The sequence below is a fragment of the Vipera ursinii genome, assembly GCF_947247035.1.
Source record: "Vipera ursinii genome assembly, chromosome: 13".
In the NCBI taxonomy this organism is placed as follows: Eukaryota; Metazoa; Chordata; class Lepidosauria; order Squamata; family Viperidae; genus Vipera; species Vipera ursinii.
In genome coordinates, this window is record NC_139526.1 from 16811871 (window position 1) to 16827630 (window position 15760).

Here is a 15760-nt window from a genome sequence, read left to right on the forward strand (position 1 = left end):
TGTTTTCTGCAATGTCCCAATTCGGTCAGTAATTTAACCACCCAGACAGTGGAACAATTGATAAAAAAATAAACCCATAATGAAACTAGCTACAATCCATTAAATCACCTTTGTAATTAATGATAGAGGTGGTCCTCGACTTACAACAGTACACTTAGGGACTGTCCCAAGTTACAACGGCACTGAAAAGTGACTTATGACCATTTTTCACACTTACGACCATTGCAGCATCCCCATGGTCAGGTGATCAAAATTCAGATGCTTAGCAACTGGCATGTACTTACGACAGTTGCAGCGTCCCAGGATCATGTGATTCCCTTTTGCGACCTTCACTAACTTAACTTCAGGGCTTCATTTAACAACTGTGGGCAAGAAAGGTCATATAATGGGGCAAAGTTCACTTAACGAGAAATTTGGGGCTCCATTGAGGACTATCTGCACTTTGAGACAATTTCTACCATAGAGATGGCAATGCCTATCAGCTCAGAAGCTAGAAGGGCAAATTAAATCCAACACAACTTGGCTGTCACTTGTGATAAACTCAAGTTTGTTTCGACAACTCGATGCAAATTCAGGTCAGCAGGTCAGCCCCTGTCAATTTTCTGCCCTGACGTTATTAAAATGTTGTTTTTTTGATATGGAAATCAGGAGGGGGAGGAAAACGCTTGTACAAGCAGGTTGCAAACCGCAGCTGGCTTTCTGGGTCAATCCTTTTCCTATACTTAAGATGACAGAAATTCAGCCTGGGTAAATGCTCCATTACACAAAGACATTATTCTTTTAGCATCAGAGCAGAGACATTTACATTTTGGTTGAAGCTGACTGTGTCATTAATTCAGGAACTCCGACCCAGGGCGTTTGGCAATTAAAAATGAAAACTGGGTTATCACCTGCACGACAGGAGTCTGCAAACATATTAAGCAGTGATAAACAATCTGTAAATTAAAATGTTAAAATGCAAGCGTGAAAAGGCCAGAAAGATACCCTTTCTTTGATTTATGTGCATCTGGAGCAACGAACAAAATATACCGAGGTACAAAGAATGTGGCCATTGACATTTTGAGAAAAATATTTACTCTCAGGAAACAGCGCACTTATATGCAGAGATTCATTTCCAAATAATCTGCTTTTCAATGGTTTCCAAATGTTGTTAGATCTGGAGTTGATCCTAAAGACTCAACTGTTCAAAGAAAGCCAAACTGGCATCAGCGCGCGCGTGCACACACACACACACGCCTCTTGCCCAGCTTCAAACACCAACGTAAGAAAACAAATATTACGGTACCGCAATAAGATCTTGTAGTGACACAAAACAGCCGATCAATTCACAAGCGCTTTTGAAAACAAAAGAACCAGCTCAACTTGACCCCTGCAGAAGCCTCACCAACCTAGCTGCATCAGTTATTCAACCAACCCTGGTTAAAGGAAACTAGGGTTTACTCAAAGGTGTGTACTCAGCAACTAATTACATGGCACCTCACAAGCTCAGGGAAGAAAGTAAACATGATCCTGAGCACAAAAATCTCCAGTGCAAAACATCTCTCTGGACCAGACATGTCAAACACAAGGCCCGGGGGCCAGATTCGGCCCGCGAAGTGGTTTCATGCGGCCCGCGAAGCCATCCTGGAAACAGTGAGGGAACGGCCCCCACTGCCTTGGCCCTGGCCCAGAGACCCTCCTTCTGCCAGAGACCCTCAGGTCTGTCCCACTCCTGCCCAGGTCCCCATAGGCACCCTTGATGCGAACGATGTAGAGCTGGCCACGCCCACCCAGTAGGCCATACACACTTTAGCCACGCCCACCCAGTAGGCCACGCCCACCCAGGCCACACCCAGCCGGCCCCCTGAGGGCAACCGCAATGCTGATGCGGCCCTCAATGAAATTGAGTTTGACACCCCTGCTCTGGACTAATCAGTCATTGGTGTTAAGATGAAACACCCAGTCTGCTCAACTTTACAATGACCGGCACCTGTCCTTAGTACTTTCTGGGTGACCAACTTCATAGTATGTGCAGTGACGTGGGTTTTTTTGGGGTGGCGTGGATGTTGGAATTGGGTTTTTCGATAGACAGCCAGCCAGCCAGCCAACTTTTACACTGGATGGAACCATTACTTATTTCCCATCTCTATGTATCAAGGAACGGTGTCCCCAGTTTGTGGGAACTTCAGTCAAGAGATGGAGCTTTGGAGTCATGGATGGAGGACTTGGGTCCCCCCTTCCCACTTTATGGCTTGTCCTATAGCAGTTAAATGGGCTAATGCCTCCTTAAGGAACACCAGCTGCCTGCAATTAGTGCAGGTTTCGAGTCCCACCAGGCTCAAGGTTGACTCAGCCTTCCATCCTTCCGAGGTAGGTAAAATGAGGACCCAGATTGTTGGGGGCAATAAGCTGACTTTGTAATAATGCCAATGGGGGGGGGACTGAAAGCCCTAATAAGCAGGCATATACATAGAATGAAGGCTACTGCTAAGCACATTGATTTGTGCTTCTTAGATTGTAAGCCACCCTGAGTCTTCGGAGGTCGGGATATAAATGGGATTAAAAAAAAAATGTGGGCGCACCTCTGCTTTTGCCACAGCTTTCTGTTCCAGCTGGACTCAATGCACTTGTTTTGGACTTCCCTTTCTCATTTTTTCCCCAAAAATCAAGTGGACTTTCTTATTTTCTTGGAGAACATTTCGCTTCTCATCCAAGAATCTTCTTCAGTTCTGGGTCAGAAGCGAAATTGGATTAACCCCTTTGGGACAACCATGAACCTGGATGATTTGAGAATCTCCATAGATGTTTCTCATCATCTCTTCAATGTTTGCCGGGAGTAGGGTCACAACCCTGTCCTGGCTCCCTTTTTTATGTGTGCCTTTGGGCCTCTGCAAATTCCTACTGCCAGCTGCAAATGAACGAAAGGATCAGATCAAAGGCTAACGGTCCACTTGTAAATTAAGACCATCACACTCTTCTTGTGACGTGTCTTGGTCCTTACAACTTTGCTTGGTGTGACTTACAGCCTGAAATAGAAAAAAAAAATAGTAAGACAAGTTGCTTGCTTGGAAGAGCTTCTGATTTACCAAATCTGAACTGGGGGTACGGTCCTCTGTGGCCTGACGTGAACTTCCTGCTTTTGAAAAGATCCCAGGAAGCGCAGAATCAGCCAAAAACATCCGTAGAACTGAGGCTCTTACAATACAGGGACTTTTTTGGGGGGCAAACAGCTTCCGGGTTATGATTATTTGCAAAGGGAAAATGCAAACCAATGTATGGGATAGTTCAAATGCTTAAAGAAAACTGCAGAGAAGACATTTGGTTTAACCCACAGTAATTAAAACCTTTTCCCGCTATTTCTTATCTTCCACGATGTCCGTCAGGGCTGCATTTTTTTTTAGTATCAAAGGGCTGCTAAAGTCAGACAAAAGAAGGAAGCCTGCATTATTTAAATATTAGTATCACTCCAGTATTAGCATTGAAACAATAAATGTTATTAATAAATATTTAAATAGTAACAACTCTTTTTGTTTCGATTTTGTCTTAATGGAAGCCCTCGGGACTCCGTTTCACCTGTGAAGTGGCTTGTAAGGGGATTCCGTTCCATTTTATCTTCAATTTTTGGATTCGTCCTTATCGGGGACGGTCCCAAAGCTGCCATTAAGAAATTTCTGCTAGGATTACCGGCTTGCAAAACTTACCAGAGGAAAACGGGTCGAGATTCCTGTCTTGTTCATCACGCACAAAAAAACCCCTACACTCTGACGTGAGACAAGGGATTGTGTGACCTGAACACGTTGATGGTTACTGATTTATTACATTTTTTTAAATTCTGCCTTTCCTCCAAGCTCAAGGTGGCATACATAGCTCTCCTCCTCACCCCTCCCCTTTGTCCTCACAACAACCCTGTGAGGTAGGTTAGGCTGAAACAAACAACGGCTGGTCCAAGGTTTACCCAAGGAGTTTCATGTTTTTAAACCTGGTCTCTCCAGACTTTAAGTCCAATGCTCGAACCGTAATACAACAGAGAGCTCCGGGGAACTGTCCTTAAAGGTTATAAATGTTAAAAACATTCTATTCCTTCTCTCTCAAAATCAACAGGAATGAAATTAAGGAACCCACTTGGTTGTTTTACAAGCCTGCAGGTAGGACAATTCTTAACAAGACCCACAAATCTCAGGCCTTCTTATCACAACTGGCTGTTTTCATTGAACAGACAATATTTTCCAAGGATTGAAATAAACTTTTATCTCTTTCTCCAAAAGGCACCTGTGGGGTGGGGGGGGCAAGTGCTGTGTAGGTCAGCCATCCCAACGAGGTAGGCTGTGACTGTGATTCCCAGAATTCCCCCATTTGTCCACTAGGCTAAGAATTCTGGGAAGTTGAGGCTTCGAATGCATTGGGAAGCCATCTAAGTGGGATAAACTGATTTTATTGTGCTCTGAGATCAAAACTTTGGATAGGGATGTGACTCCCCATTGTCAGAACTGCATGTAGGCAACAAGAAGGAAATATAAACAAGTTTCTGCCATTTTAGGTGGCAGTTACCGAAGTATGATATTGCTTTGCAAGTAATTTTTTTTTTTTTTGCAAACAATTTTCATAAATTGGGAGTTCCGAGATACAAACCGGACGTGCTTCTCTTCCTTGGAGAGTGAAAATAAAAATAAAAAATAAACCTGTTTTTGAGGTCAGACGTTCCCACCTGAAGTTCGTGTCTCTGTCTGGCATTTTTAGTACGCTCACATATAAACTACCATGCTTAAAGGAAAACAAGGAAGGGATGAAATTAAGGAAGGTGAGCCAAGGGATAGAGAAGTATCCCAAACAATCAAAATGGTCTGCGTTTCTTTTTTAAATCAAGAAAGAAAGAAAGAGAAAGAGAAAGGAAGGAAGGAAGGAAGGAAGGAAGGGGGGGGGGGCAGGAGGATGTTTCCAAAATAAAAAGCAGAAAATTAATTCCCTGGGTCCAGAACGATGGGAGATTTTGCCCAATTCATTTGGCACCTCGACAATCTTGACAAACGCTGGCCTGTCCTTCAAAATGTTCAGAAGGATTTTTTTTTTAAAAAAAGGAAAGCACAAAAAAAAAAACCAACAAAAAAACAACAACCCAACCCCACTGAAATGATCCAGGTGTTAACAGCTGCAGAAAGAAAAGATTTCTGCTGGGGGGGGGAAAGAGAGAGAGAGAGATATTTTTCTCCCTCGGTGCCTTTCTGATCTTTCTGCGGCCTCATTCTCCAGCGGACTGTCCCGAGGGGGCTGTGGATGTGATGACACCAGTTTGCAATGCTGCAACCGCTCTCGGGTCTTCGATTCGAGGTCGTTTGCCCTCAGGCTCTCTCAAAAGCTCCTCAGGATCTTTCACCCCGGCTTCTCTCGTCTGGCTGATGACCACGGGGGTGGAGGAACTGGCTTGAGCGGCGAGCACTTGCAAGGGATTGGAGAGGGCTGGAAAAAAACGAGAGAGGAAGGACTTCAGGAAAGCTGACAGGGTCTACGTAAAGGAAAGGTAGAAGGTTTCCCCTGTCCAGTTGTGTCCGACTCTGGGGGCAGTGCCCATCTCTGTTTCTCGGCCGTGAGAGCCAGCATTGTCCGAAGACATTTATTTCATTTGGCCAGGATGACTCTACACCGAGGTGCACGGAATACTGCTAATCTTCTCACTGAGGTGGTACCTATTCATCTACTCGCATTGGCATGCTTTTGAACTGGCAAGAGCCAGAATGGGACAATTTGCTGCATCCAACTCGCTGGGGGAGAATTTAATAATTCAATGACTCAAAATAATTACACCGTTATTTTAATTTTTGCCATTCAAATTTTAACCCAGCTTTCCAGCTTGGCAGACCTGACAGGGGTCGGGGAGAGGGGATGGTTCTGCACAAGTGGTGTGCGAACGTGCGTGCGTGCCACTCGCGCCAATGGAGCTTCACACGTGTCTGCGCACGCCCGGGGTCTGTACAAGTGCAGCTTCCACGGCCCGGTTCTGAATGGCCCACAACCCGGGGGTTGGGGGACCCGTTTTGCACAAAAGGTTCGAAAGGCAGGCAAACTCTGGGAGAATAAAGGAGAATTTGTATGTGTGTGTATATATATATACCGTAAGTCCCACCGCTTAGGCTGTTTGTGGGAATGGCATGCTTTCCGTTTTGGGTCACTGTGCGGACGGGTAACTGGTGCTGTCCGAGGGCCATGGGGGTGGCTGGCTGCAGGATGGTGACCGTCTGTCCAGGGACACCCTGACCCATCTGGCTGGCCACTGTCTGGATGACCCGACTGGCAGTTGGTATGGCGGCAAAGGCGATGGTGGGCTTGTCATCCAGCCCTGCAGGGAGAAAATTTTTTTCAAAATTTATTTATTTAACAACCAAGAGTTTGGGCTCCATTGTGATTGCAAGCAGAGGGCTACCTGTATTCTTAAGCTTTCTTATTATGTCCTTTCCTCAGGGAAAGGGCGGTATATAAATGCAATAAATGCAATGCAATAAATGCAATTTTTGAGGGTCCAATTAATTAACCAGCCTGAAAGGAAGCTGGAGAAATTTGCCTAGCCCTGAGTTGAGTGAGGATCTTTGCCACTCTGGAGACAAGCTACTAGCCCGAAGCTCACCGGCCAGGTCCAGGACAGCCCCTGTCGCGTCGTGGGTGCTGCCGGCTGGCCCCTGGTTGGTCAGGATGTATCCATTTGCTGAGTTTGCCGATGTTGTCACAACTCGGACCATTGTAACAGTGGGGGCTTGCTGGACCACGTGGACCGCGTGGCCTGGAGGCTGCTGAGAGGTCACGATGGAGGCGGGCAGGTAGGCGAGTGGTTTGGCCACCAGCGCTGAAGGCCTGGGAGGAACAGCCATGATGACCGGCTGGGCACTTACGGGGGATCCTGAAAGAGGGACAGAGAGGGAGGGAGGGAGAGAAAAGGGAGGGAGGGAGGGGAAGAAAGGAAAGGAAGGGAGGGAGGGAGGGGGGAGGAAAAGAAGGAAGGAAAGATCAAAGGGAGGGTGCAAGGAAGGAGAAAAGGAAGAGGGAGGGAGGGAAGAAAAGGCTTATCAATGGCTGGAAGAGGAGATTCAAATCCAAAATTCCCAAATGAAGCTAAACAAATTTTGAGAACAACACTCCACTAAAAGCCAAGAACCGGTTTCTCCATAACTTGACGATTCTCAACCTGTGTGAAAAAACCGGGGCACTCTGTTGCTCACGACACTCTTTTGGGGATGTGGGTTTTTTTTGGCGGGATAATTCTTCCGCTCTCTTGCGCCAGGAGCCCTAAACAGGGCGGCCGAAAAGCTGACTAGAGCCCACCTCTCCCCCCCCCATTCCCCCCCGAGGCCTCCTTACCAGGAGCACTTTGTGAATACCGATACTCTGGGACAGAAGCCAGCTTGGCGCCAAAGTCGTGGTCGTGAGGAATCGGGGAGCCTTCCCTCGACACGCACTCTGGAGTCTGTAGGCCGCTCGTGTGAGGAGAAAGCAAGCCGGGGTGAGTAGGGGAGGCGGGGGCGCTCCTGGAAGAGAACGGGGAAGAGTGCAAATCAAAGCAAACCTTCTTTGCAACGGCAGTGTGCGTCAGGACTGCCATCCTGCTACGCCAGGGGTAGGCAACCTCGGCTCTTTTATGACTCACGGACTTCAACTCCCAGAATTCCTGAGTCAGCTTAGCTTAGCTGACTCAGGAATTCTGGGAGTTGAAGTCCGTGAGTCATAAAAGAGCCGAGGTTGCCTACCCCTGTGCTACGCCACGCTCAACGGGAGGGGGAGCTGCAGGGCGGGATAAGGGAGCCGTGGTTCCAAGGTCAAACTATGGGCTGCAGAGCCATCCAGCCCACGAAAGCAGGGACCCTTACCCAAACAATTTGTTAGCGCCCAACTGGATATTAGTTGGTAACTGGCGAGGAAGGTGGGAACAAGGAAAAAGTTGTCCATGTGCTTTGGGCAGGAAAGCTTCAGATCCGGCTTTGCTTCTTCTGTAACCACTCGGCTTTAGTAAAGTGAAGTTTGGTTAACAATGGATCCGAGAGTCTCTCTTTTCCAACTGACCAGGTGGGGAGGGTTGACAGGGTGCATTTGGCATTCATCCCTATCTCTTTATTTTACTACACTAGGTAGCTAGTCCATAGCATCTTAATGACCTCACTTTTCTCTACTCAACTGAGCAAAACACAGCAAGCCCCTTTCCCTCCAGTATCAAGAAGAGTTGTGCCCCAAATTTGGCTACCGGAAGAAAATTGGAAATAGTCATTGCTTCTGTTGTTGGGTCTAAGTTTCTATTTTTTTTAATTTTTCTGTTGATAAACCATCCTCTTGGCCAAGTTTTCTATAGCTAGGGAGTGGTAAGCATGGTTTCTGGCTGGTTACATTGAACTTACCGGGAAGAGAGAGGTCCAAACGGGGTTCGGAAGCAGGACACCCCTCTTTGCCTCCGTTTTCGGAATGCCTGCTCCACTAGCTTGCCTTCGGAGGGAGGGTCTATCCGCCAAAAAGAGCCTTTCCCCGGCTCTTCTTGAGAACGGGGGACTTTAATAAAGTATCGGTTCAAGGATAGGTTGTGCCGAATGGAATTCTGCAGGAGGAAAACGGGTTATCCAAGCTTTACGGTTAAAAACTGACAGGTCCAACTTAAGGTGTTGTTTGTCCCCTTGAAAGCCCTACACGGCTTGAGGTCAGGTTATTGGAAGGACCATCTTTTCCTAGTTGTGTCTATGGCGATTCTCAGTCATCCAGGCCATGGTTGTCCCAAAAATACTTTTTTTTTTCCCCTTCCAAGAGGCAGCTGGATTTTCTTTGTTTTTCCCCTGAAGACGTTTCTTCAAGGAAACGAGAAGCAAAATGTCTTCAAAGAAAAAAACAAAGGAAGTCTAGTTGCCCATTGGGGGGGGGGGAAACAGCTTTGAGACATCTTTTCCTAGTTTTATCTACCCAACCCACCAGAGCGGGGAGGCAGGTATGTTACAGGTCCCCTCTCTTAAGAAGGACAATCTAAAGCAGGGCTGGGGAACTATGGCCCCTTTGTGGACTTCAACTCCCAGAATTCCTCAGCTAGGGTCTTCATCGTTGGCAACCTTAAGACTTTTGGACCTCAACTTCCAGAATTCCTCAGCCAGGCTCTCCAACTTTGGCAACTTTTAAGACTTGTGGCCTTCAACTCTCTGAATTCAGCCAAGGTCTCCAACCTTGGCAACTTTACAACTTGTGGACTTCAACTCCCAGAATTCCTCAGCCAGAGTCCCCAACCTTGGCAACTTTTAAGACTTTTGGACTTCAAAACCACCAGAATTCCTCAGCCAGGGTCTCCAACCTTGGTAACGTTAAGACTTGTGGACTTCAACTCCCAGAATTCCTGAGCCAGCCAGTTGAAGTCCACAGGTCCTAAAGGGGCCATAGTCTCCCACCCCTGCTCTAAAGGGACCCAGAAGGAGGGATTTTGGATTCGTGGCTTTCTCCCTGTGGAACATCATCCCTGCAGAGATAAGACAGGCCCCCACCCTGACACCTTTTCACAAGGCCCTGAAGACACGGTTCTGCCAACCGGCTTGGGGAACCCAGAGTAATACGGAGCCCATCAAATGGCTGGTTTGATTGTCGTTGCGAGAGTTGTGGAAGATTATTGCTTTGTTGTGGTACTGGGGATTTATCTTGGTAAGCTGCCTGGAGTCTCTGAGAGAGTTGGACAGCCAGGTCCATTTTCTTAAATAAGTAAATAAAAAAATAAACATGGAATGAGTCGCTCGAGCCCGTTACCTGCCAGCCTTTATCTGCTGTCCTGTAATACGGATAATGCTTCGTAATGTGAGCATAGATCCCACTTAGTGTTAATTGCTTGTCCTGAGCTGACGAGATAGCTTGAACAATGAGCTGAGCGTAGGAATACGGTGGCTTGGATTCGTCCTGCGGACCAGAAACACAAACACAAAAGACGCAAGGGAGTTGTTTTTTTTAAAGCAGCTTCGCAGATCGTTAATAATTTAGACCTGAGCTTGTCTAACAAGATCGGAGGCAACTAAAGAGCTGCTTTTCAAGGTAAAGAAGGACTGGGAAAAAAATAAATAAAAATAAAAAAACCGAAGACCCATTTTTCTGGGAAAACTGCCCGCTTTTTCGATCTGCAAGCCACTTGAAATTCTTCACCTCAGACACACAGCCAAATAGCCATAGGGTGGCAAAAGGCTTCCCATGAACCACCATTGCTGCTATTGTGTTTTGCAAACCCCTTTTTAGCGGTTGCAATAATCTGGGTGGACTTTTCGGAGTGGCTAGCTAAGCCCTGGAGCGCCGTGTAATACTAGACAAAATAGATTATTGATCCGCGCAGTTAAAGAGATTGCTTGAGAAATCTCGCCTTAAAATGATTCCTCGTGAGTCCGTCAAGAGTGAGGCCAGCTTTGGACATACTAGCAAGAGCTCAAATCCAACAGGAGCATGGAGGCTTTGCCAGGCTGGCCTTGGGAGACACGTTTAAAGGGTGCCAGGCTGGAGAAAGCTGGCTTGAACGCCATGCCAGGGGTGGAAGTTCAACCATCTCAACCCTAGAGGATTTTGGAGCCAGGAGGAGGCAGTTGTGAGCGGGTGGGAGAAAGGGAGGAGGGTTGCGCAGTTGCTCTCCGCCTGTTCCTGCCACAATTGTGGGTCTGAATTCCTCAAAGTTTCCCCTTCACCCTTTGGCCACCACAAAATATTGCTTCCTCAAGGCAGGATGAAGAGGCACCGGATGATGGGAACTCTGCTCTTTTTGGCCAAGGCGATGGGTCAACCTGGGTGCAGTAGCAGAGGACAAGGCGAGAGAGCAGAAGACGTGGTAGCCGGTCCTCTCTCCCCTGCCTTCCCTCGTCTTTTCTACAACTCCTAGTAGGGAACAAGAAGAAGACCAGATCCCACCCACCCAAGGTTTCTCCAGGTCCCAAGATGGCCTCCGCTCTTCCTTGGTTATCTATGCCCCTTACCCTCCCAGCCGCTGACCCGGCTTTTGCAAAACTGATAAGGAGAAGGGTCTTCCAACCTTGGGGCTGTCTCCCCCAGAGGCGTCCGTCTGCTGCTCCAAAGTAGCTTTTGCTGCGTATTCGGCAGCCAGTTGGAGGTCAGAGGTAACGTTGTGGGTGAAGCGAAAACCTGAGGAACCGGCACCTCGGGGACTAGCCGGGCAGGAATTAGGAACACTGGAAGGAGGACAGACAAGAGACGTTAGAGCTGTTCACTCTCCTAGTATCAGGTACAAAAAAAAAACAGGTTCTCACACATGAAGGACCAGGTGATGTATTTGCTACTCCTGTCTATGCACAGGTAACTACTCAATTAATGGTTAGCAACTGCTTGGGGTTGCATTAACCGAGGGATGGAATCAAGATCACGTGAAGTGTTAATACCGATACCGTATACTTGGACTACGGCATCCAGTTTTGGTCACCACGATGTAAAAAAGAGGTTGAGACTCTAGAAAGAGTGCAGAGAAGAGCAACAAAGATGATCAGGGGACTGGAGGCTAAAACATATAAGGAACCATTGCTGGAAATGGGTACGTCTAGTTTAATGAAGAGAAGGACCAAGGGGACATGATAGCAGCCTTCCAGTATCTCAGGGGCTGCCCCAAAGAAGAGGGAGTCAAGCTATTCTCCAAAGCGCCTGAAGGCAGGACAAGAAGCAACGGATGGAAACTAATCAAGGACAGAAGCAACCTGGAACTAAGGAGGAATTTCCTGACAGTTAGAACAATCAACCAGTGGAACAACCTGCCTCCAGAACTTGTGAATGCTCCAACACGGGACGTTTTTAAGAAGAGACTGGACAGCCGTTCGTCTGAAATGGTATAGGGCAGGGGTAGGTAACCTTGGCTCTTTTATGACTCATGGACTTCAACTCCCAGAATTCTTGAGTCAGCTGACTCAAGAATTCTGGGAGTTGAAGTCCATGAGTCATAAAAGAGCCAAGGTTGCCTACCCCTGGTATAAGGTTTCCTGCCTGAGTAGGGGGTTGGACTAGATGACCTCCAAGATCCCTTCCAACATCATCATCATCATCAAGTTTACCTTGCTCACCATCAATAGCAGCAAAGCTCATTTACAGGTAGTCCTCCATTTATGACTATCACTGAGCCCAAATTTTGTGTTGCTGAGTGAAACATTTATTTAAGTGAGTTTGGCCTCATTTTGCAACTTTTCTTGCCACCGTTGTTAAGTAAGCATTCCAACTGTTACGTTAGGAACACGGTTGTTCAGCGAATCTGACTTTTCCTGTGGACTTGGCTTGTCAGAAGGTCGCAAAAGGGGATCACGTGACACCCCCCCCAGGACGCTACAACCGTCATAAATACGAAGCAGTTGCCAAACATCTGAATTTTGATGACGCTGCAAAGGTCGGAAGTGTGAAAAACGGCCCTAAGTCACTTTTTTTCCCAGCGCTGTTGTAACTTTGAACGGGTCACTAAATGAATTGTTGTAAGTCGAGGAAAACCTGACTCGGATATCTGGAGAAACAGGCTTTGTTACTATTGATGGTGAGCGAGGTCAATTGTTGATCCTTGGGCGCTGGGGGTTTATATTGGGGAGGGGGCCGCAGTTCATCCGTTTTAATCTTACAAGCCACCCTGATTTATTTGTGCGAGATGGGCAGCTAAATAAATCGTATCAATAAATCAGTGCCTTTATTGATTTAGTATATTTAGATAGCTGTGCGTCTCACAAACATGTGACTTTGGGCAGCAGGCCACAACAGCTAAAAACTCTCGAAAACTAAATAAAAATAAACAGATAAACCATCAGCCCAACAGCCAAACCTATCAACCATCAATCCAGTTAAGAGAAGGTCCTCTTTTTTGGATCCTGCAAAAAGCAGACACTAAGTTGATGTTGAATTTAATTACGGCAGCGAGACTTTTAGTAGGGCAATACTGGAAGAAGGAAGAACTGGACTTTAAAAGTTTCCAACCTGGCGGAAATGGCAAAGATTTCGGCGTACTTGAAAGACCAGTCGCAACAGAGATATATCGTGGAGTGGAAAAAATGGATTGATTACATCCAGAATAAATATGGGACTAAAACGTTTCATTTAGCATTTGAATAAGTATTGATGTGATATTTATATTGCTTGTAGTTATTTTATAAGAGTTAAAGTGCGATAGATTTAATAGCTTATTGTTGTTTGCATAAGGTAGATTATGATTGCTTGTATTTTTATACCCTGTATTTAGCTCTGGGAAAAGGGGGAGGGGGGAGGGGGAAGGGAGGGAGGTGTTGGGGAGGGTTGGGGAGAGGGGAGGGGGTTGGGAGGGGTTTTGTTTTGTTAAAAAAATGTAAAACTTTTCAATAAAAAAAAGCAGAGAAGCACAATCCTTCTTGTCTTTTTAAGAATTTCACATAAAAAAATTTTTTTAAACTTTTTCTTCTGAAGAGCTATCAAGAGGGTTAAGTGCGAAAGAAATTCAAACCACAAGGCACATTTATTTACAACTGCAGATAAGGAACTTGTGGTTCTAAAATATTTCTTGTTTTTATTCCGGATTACCGTCACATGGTTTTTGTTAGACTGAAAGACAAATCAACTTGAAAGAGAAACTAAGATAAGATGAACCTGTTGAAGCTTAGACCTTTGTAATGATTTGACCTCAGGTCCACTTCCTCCAAAAGTAATATAAGAAGCCAACCAAGTTCCTAATTCTTTGGTTTCCTTCCCATTTATGAGAGGACTTCTAAGAATTTCAGCCTGACCTGGGTACAGAGGGCAACATTTGTTGACCCAGCTCCAAAACAAGGCTGTTTTATCCTTCGCATTAAACGATTTCCACTTTGGAGCGCAAACTTCCAGATACCACTGAAATTCTGAACGAAAAGGGTGGAATATTCCATTTTTTTTCTTCTGCACAATTTTCTACAACATTCCTTTTCTGGATCCGTGGATTTTGCCCATCCCTAATGCACACCGAGATTTGTTAGTTGCCTTTTGCGGTTTCTTAACCATTTCTGAAAGCTGCATCTAAGTTACATTAAAATAATTAGCCAACCTCTGCTCCATCAACAAAGCTGTGTTATTTTGGAGCGATAGAAAAACTACCTTTTGCCTTTTACCGGGACACTGGAGGTTTATTTCCAAAGAGTTGGCAGAGGTTAAGAAAAACAACATACGATTTCGCTCGGGTTGATGTTTAACTACCAACCGATGGCGGTCCTACCTCGCAAAGGTGGGCTGTGTGTTTTCGCAACAAACATTGCAAGCCGTTCCTTCCGAGAACCCACTTGGGGAAATCACACCTTTTACTTCTTAAAAAATATTTTTTAATCATGGAATACAAACCGTGACAATGTCAACAGGCGAAAAAAATAATAATCCCAACAGACAATGAGAAAAAAGGCCACATATATTCTTGGTATGATTAAAGTAAACATAAGCAAAGCCTCAGCTCCTGTTTTAAAGGTACATCTTGCAAAAGGAGGAATTGAAAGCTAAGTCACGTTCACAAGACCATCTCTCACTCCAACAATCATGCAAAATTTAAGTAATTTATCCCGTCTGACTCAAGTGTTCGAGGGTTTATCTTCCCTGCAGTCTACAGCTTTGGTTTTATACCACAAATGTTAATTTTTCATGTGATTCTGGATCCAAATTTAACTGCTTACCTATTAAAAGCCGAATATGTTTAAAAGCTACCAAGGCTGAATTGGGGGCACCTCTGGGATTTTTTTGGGGGGTGGAGGCATAAGTAGTCTGGTATCTTAGATTGCGTGTATCCTAAGCTATGGTTTGCTTAATCCCAGTTTGTTGAACAAAATACCACGATCTGTCTTCACACAATGGTTTTGGAACAATGCAAGGGCTGTTAATTTTCCTGATGGTTAGCCCACAATACATTGTGATCTACAGATTTTCAAAATGTAACTCTCACGGTTGCATAGTTTACCTTAGAAATTTGTAGTGAAGTTTAGATCTGTTGATGATTAAATTATCTTTATTGTCCTCCTGAAGTTAATGATTCAACCAAGGTTTGGGGCATAACAGGACAATGTTTAACCAGTTGAACTGAGCAGATCTTTTCAGATAGGCCAAAAATAGTTAGTTGGTTCACGACAGATCTCAGATCTCCAACCGAGTATGTTCACACCTTACATTATCCCATAATGTATAGCTTCTTTTGGCTTAGATTGGTTTTACAAACTACTATTCATGGCGTTAAGTGTTGTTGTGACCCCCAACAAGATATGGTGGATGCAAACCGCAGGTAATCCAACCAGTTTAGGACAAGGATGTCCAACTTTAGCAACTTTAAGACTTGAGGATTTGCATCTTCTATGCTAGGCTGTCCAACCTTGGCAATTTTAAGACTTGCAAACTGGCTGGGGGATTCTGGGAGTTGAAGTCCACAAGTCTTAAAGCCGTCAAGGTTGGACACCCTGGCTTAGAAGATGCAAGTTGACACTGAGGAGAAGCTGTCAAGTTACAGTCTTTGTTGTATTTCAATTTCTTGCTGAAAGAGAGTACTGTATTGCCGGGGATAAGGGCCACAAGAGGGCACTCACAGCCCAAGCTGCAAATCTAGACGAAAACACACACATTGCCAAAGAACAACACAGAACAAAAAATAAGTAATGGCTGCTTAAGCTCCTGCCTCTTTCAGGAAAACACGAGTCAGTCTGTTTTAGGAGGATTAAGAAGCAAGCAAGGCCAACAATCTTGGTCAAGTTTGATCCGAGGGAGGCCATCTTTTCAAGAAAGCCAGGCTAAAATGGGATGATTTTGCATGCAGGCTCACAAAAACCATACTGCAAGTATTACAAAGCCCATACTGTGTGTCCCT

The 15760-nt window shown here is 45.6% G+C and overlaps 1 protein-coding gene across 1 annotated transcript in view; it reads right to left on the reverse strand.

The window, feature by feature from the left end:
* Positions 1 to 3772: 3772 nt before the first annotated feature.
* FOXK1 (forkhead box K1) overlaps positions 3773 to 15760 on the reverse strand; it is a 50676-nt gene continuing 38688 nt past the window's right edge. The window contains exons 3-9 of the mRNA XM_083373163.1: positions 10979 to 11135; positions 9724 to 9870; positions 8352 to 8545; positions 7324 to 7490; positions 6596 to 6865; positions 6086 to 6310; positions 3773 to 5433 (exon numbers count right to left, since the gene is read on the reverse strand). Of these exons, the coding sequence (XP_083229289.1) occupies positions 5216 to 5433; positions 6086 to 6310; positions 6596 to 6865; positions 7324 to 7490; positions 8352 to 8545; positions 9724 to 9870; positions 10979 to 11135 (1378 nt within the window). The 3' untranslated portion in view covers positions 3773 to 5215. The remainder of the gene's footprint in view (positions 5434 to 6085; positions 6311 to 6595; positions 6866 to 7323; positions 7491 to 8351; positions 8546 to 9723; positions 9871 to 10978; positions 11136 to 15760) is intronic.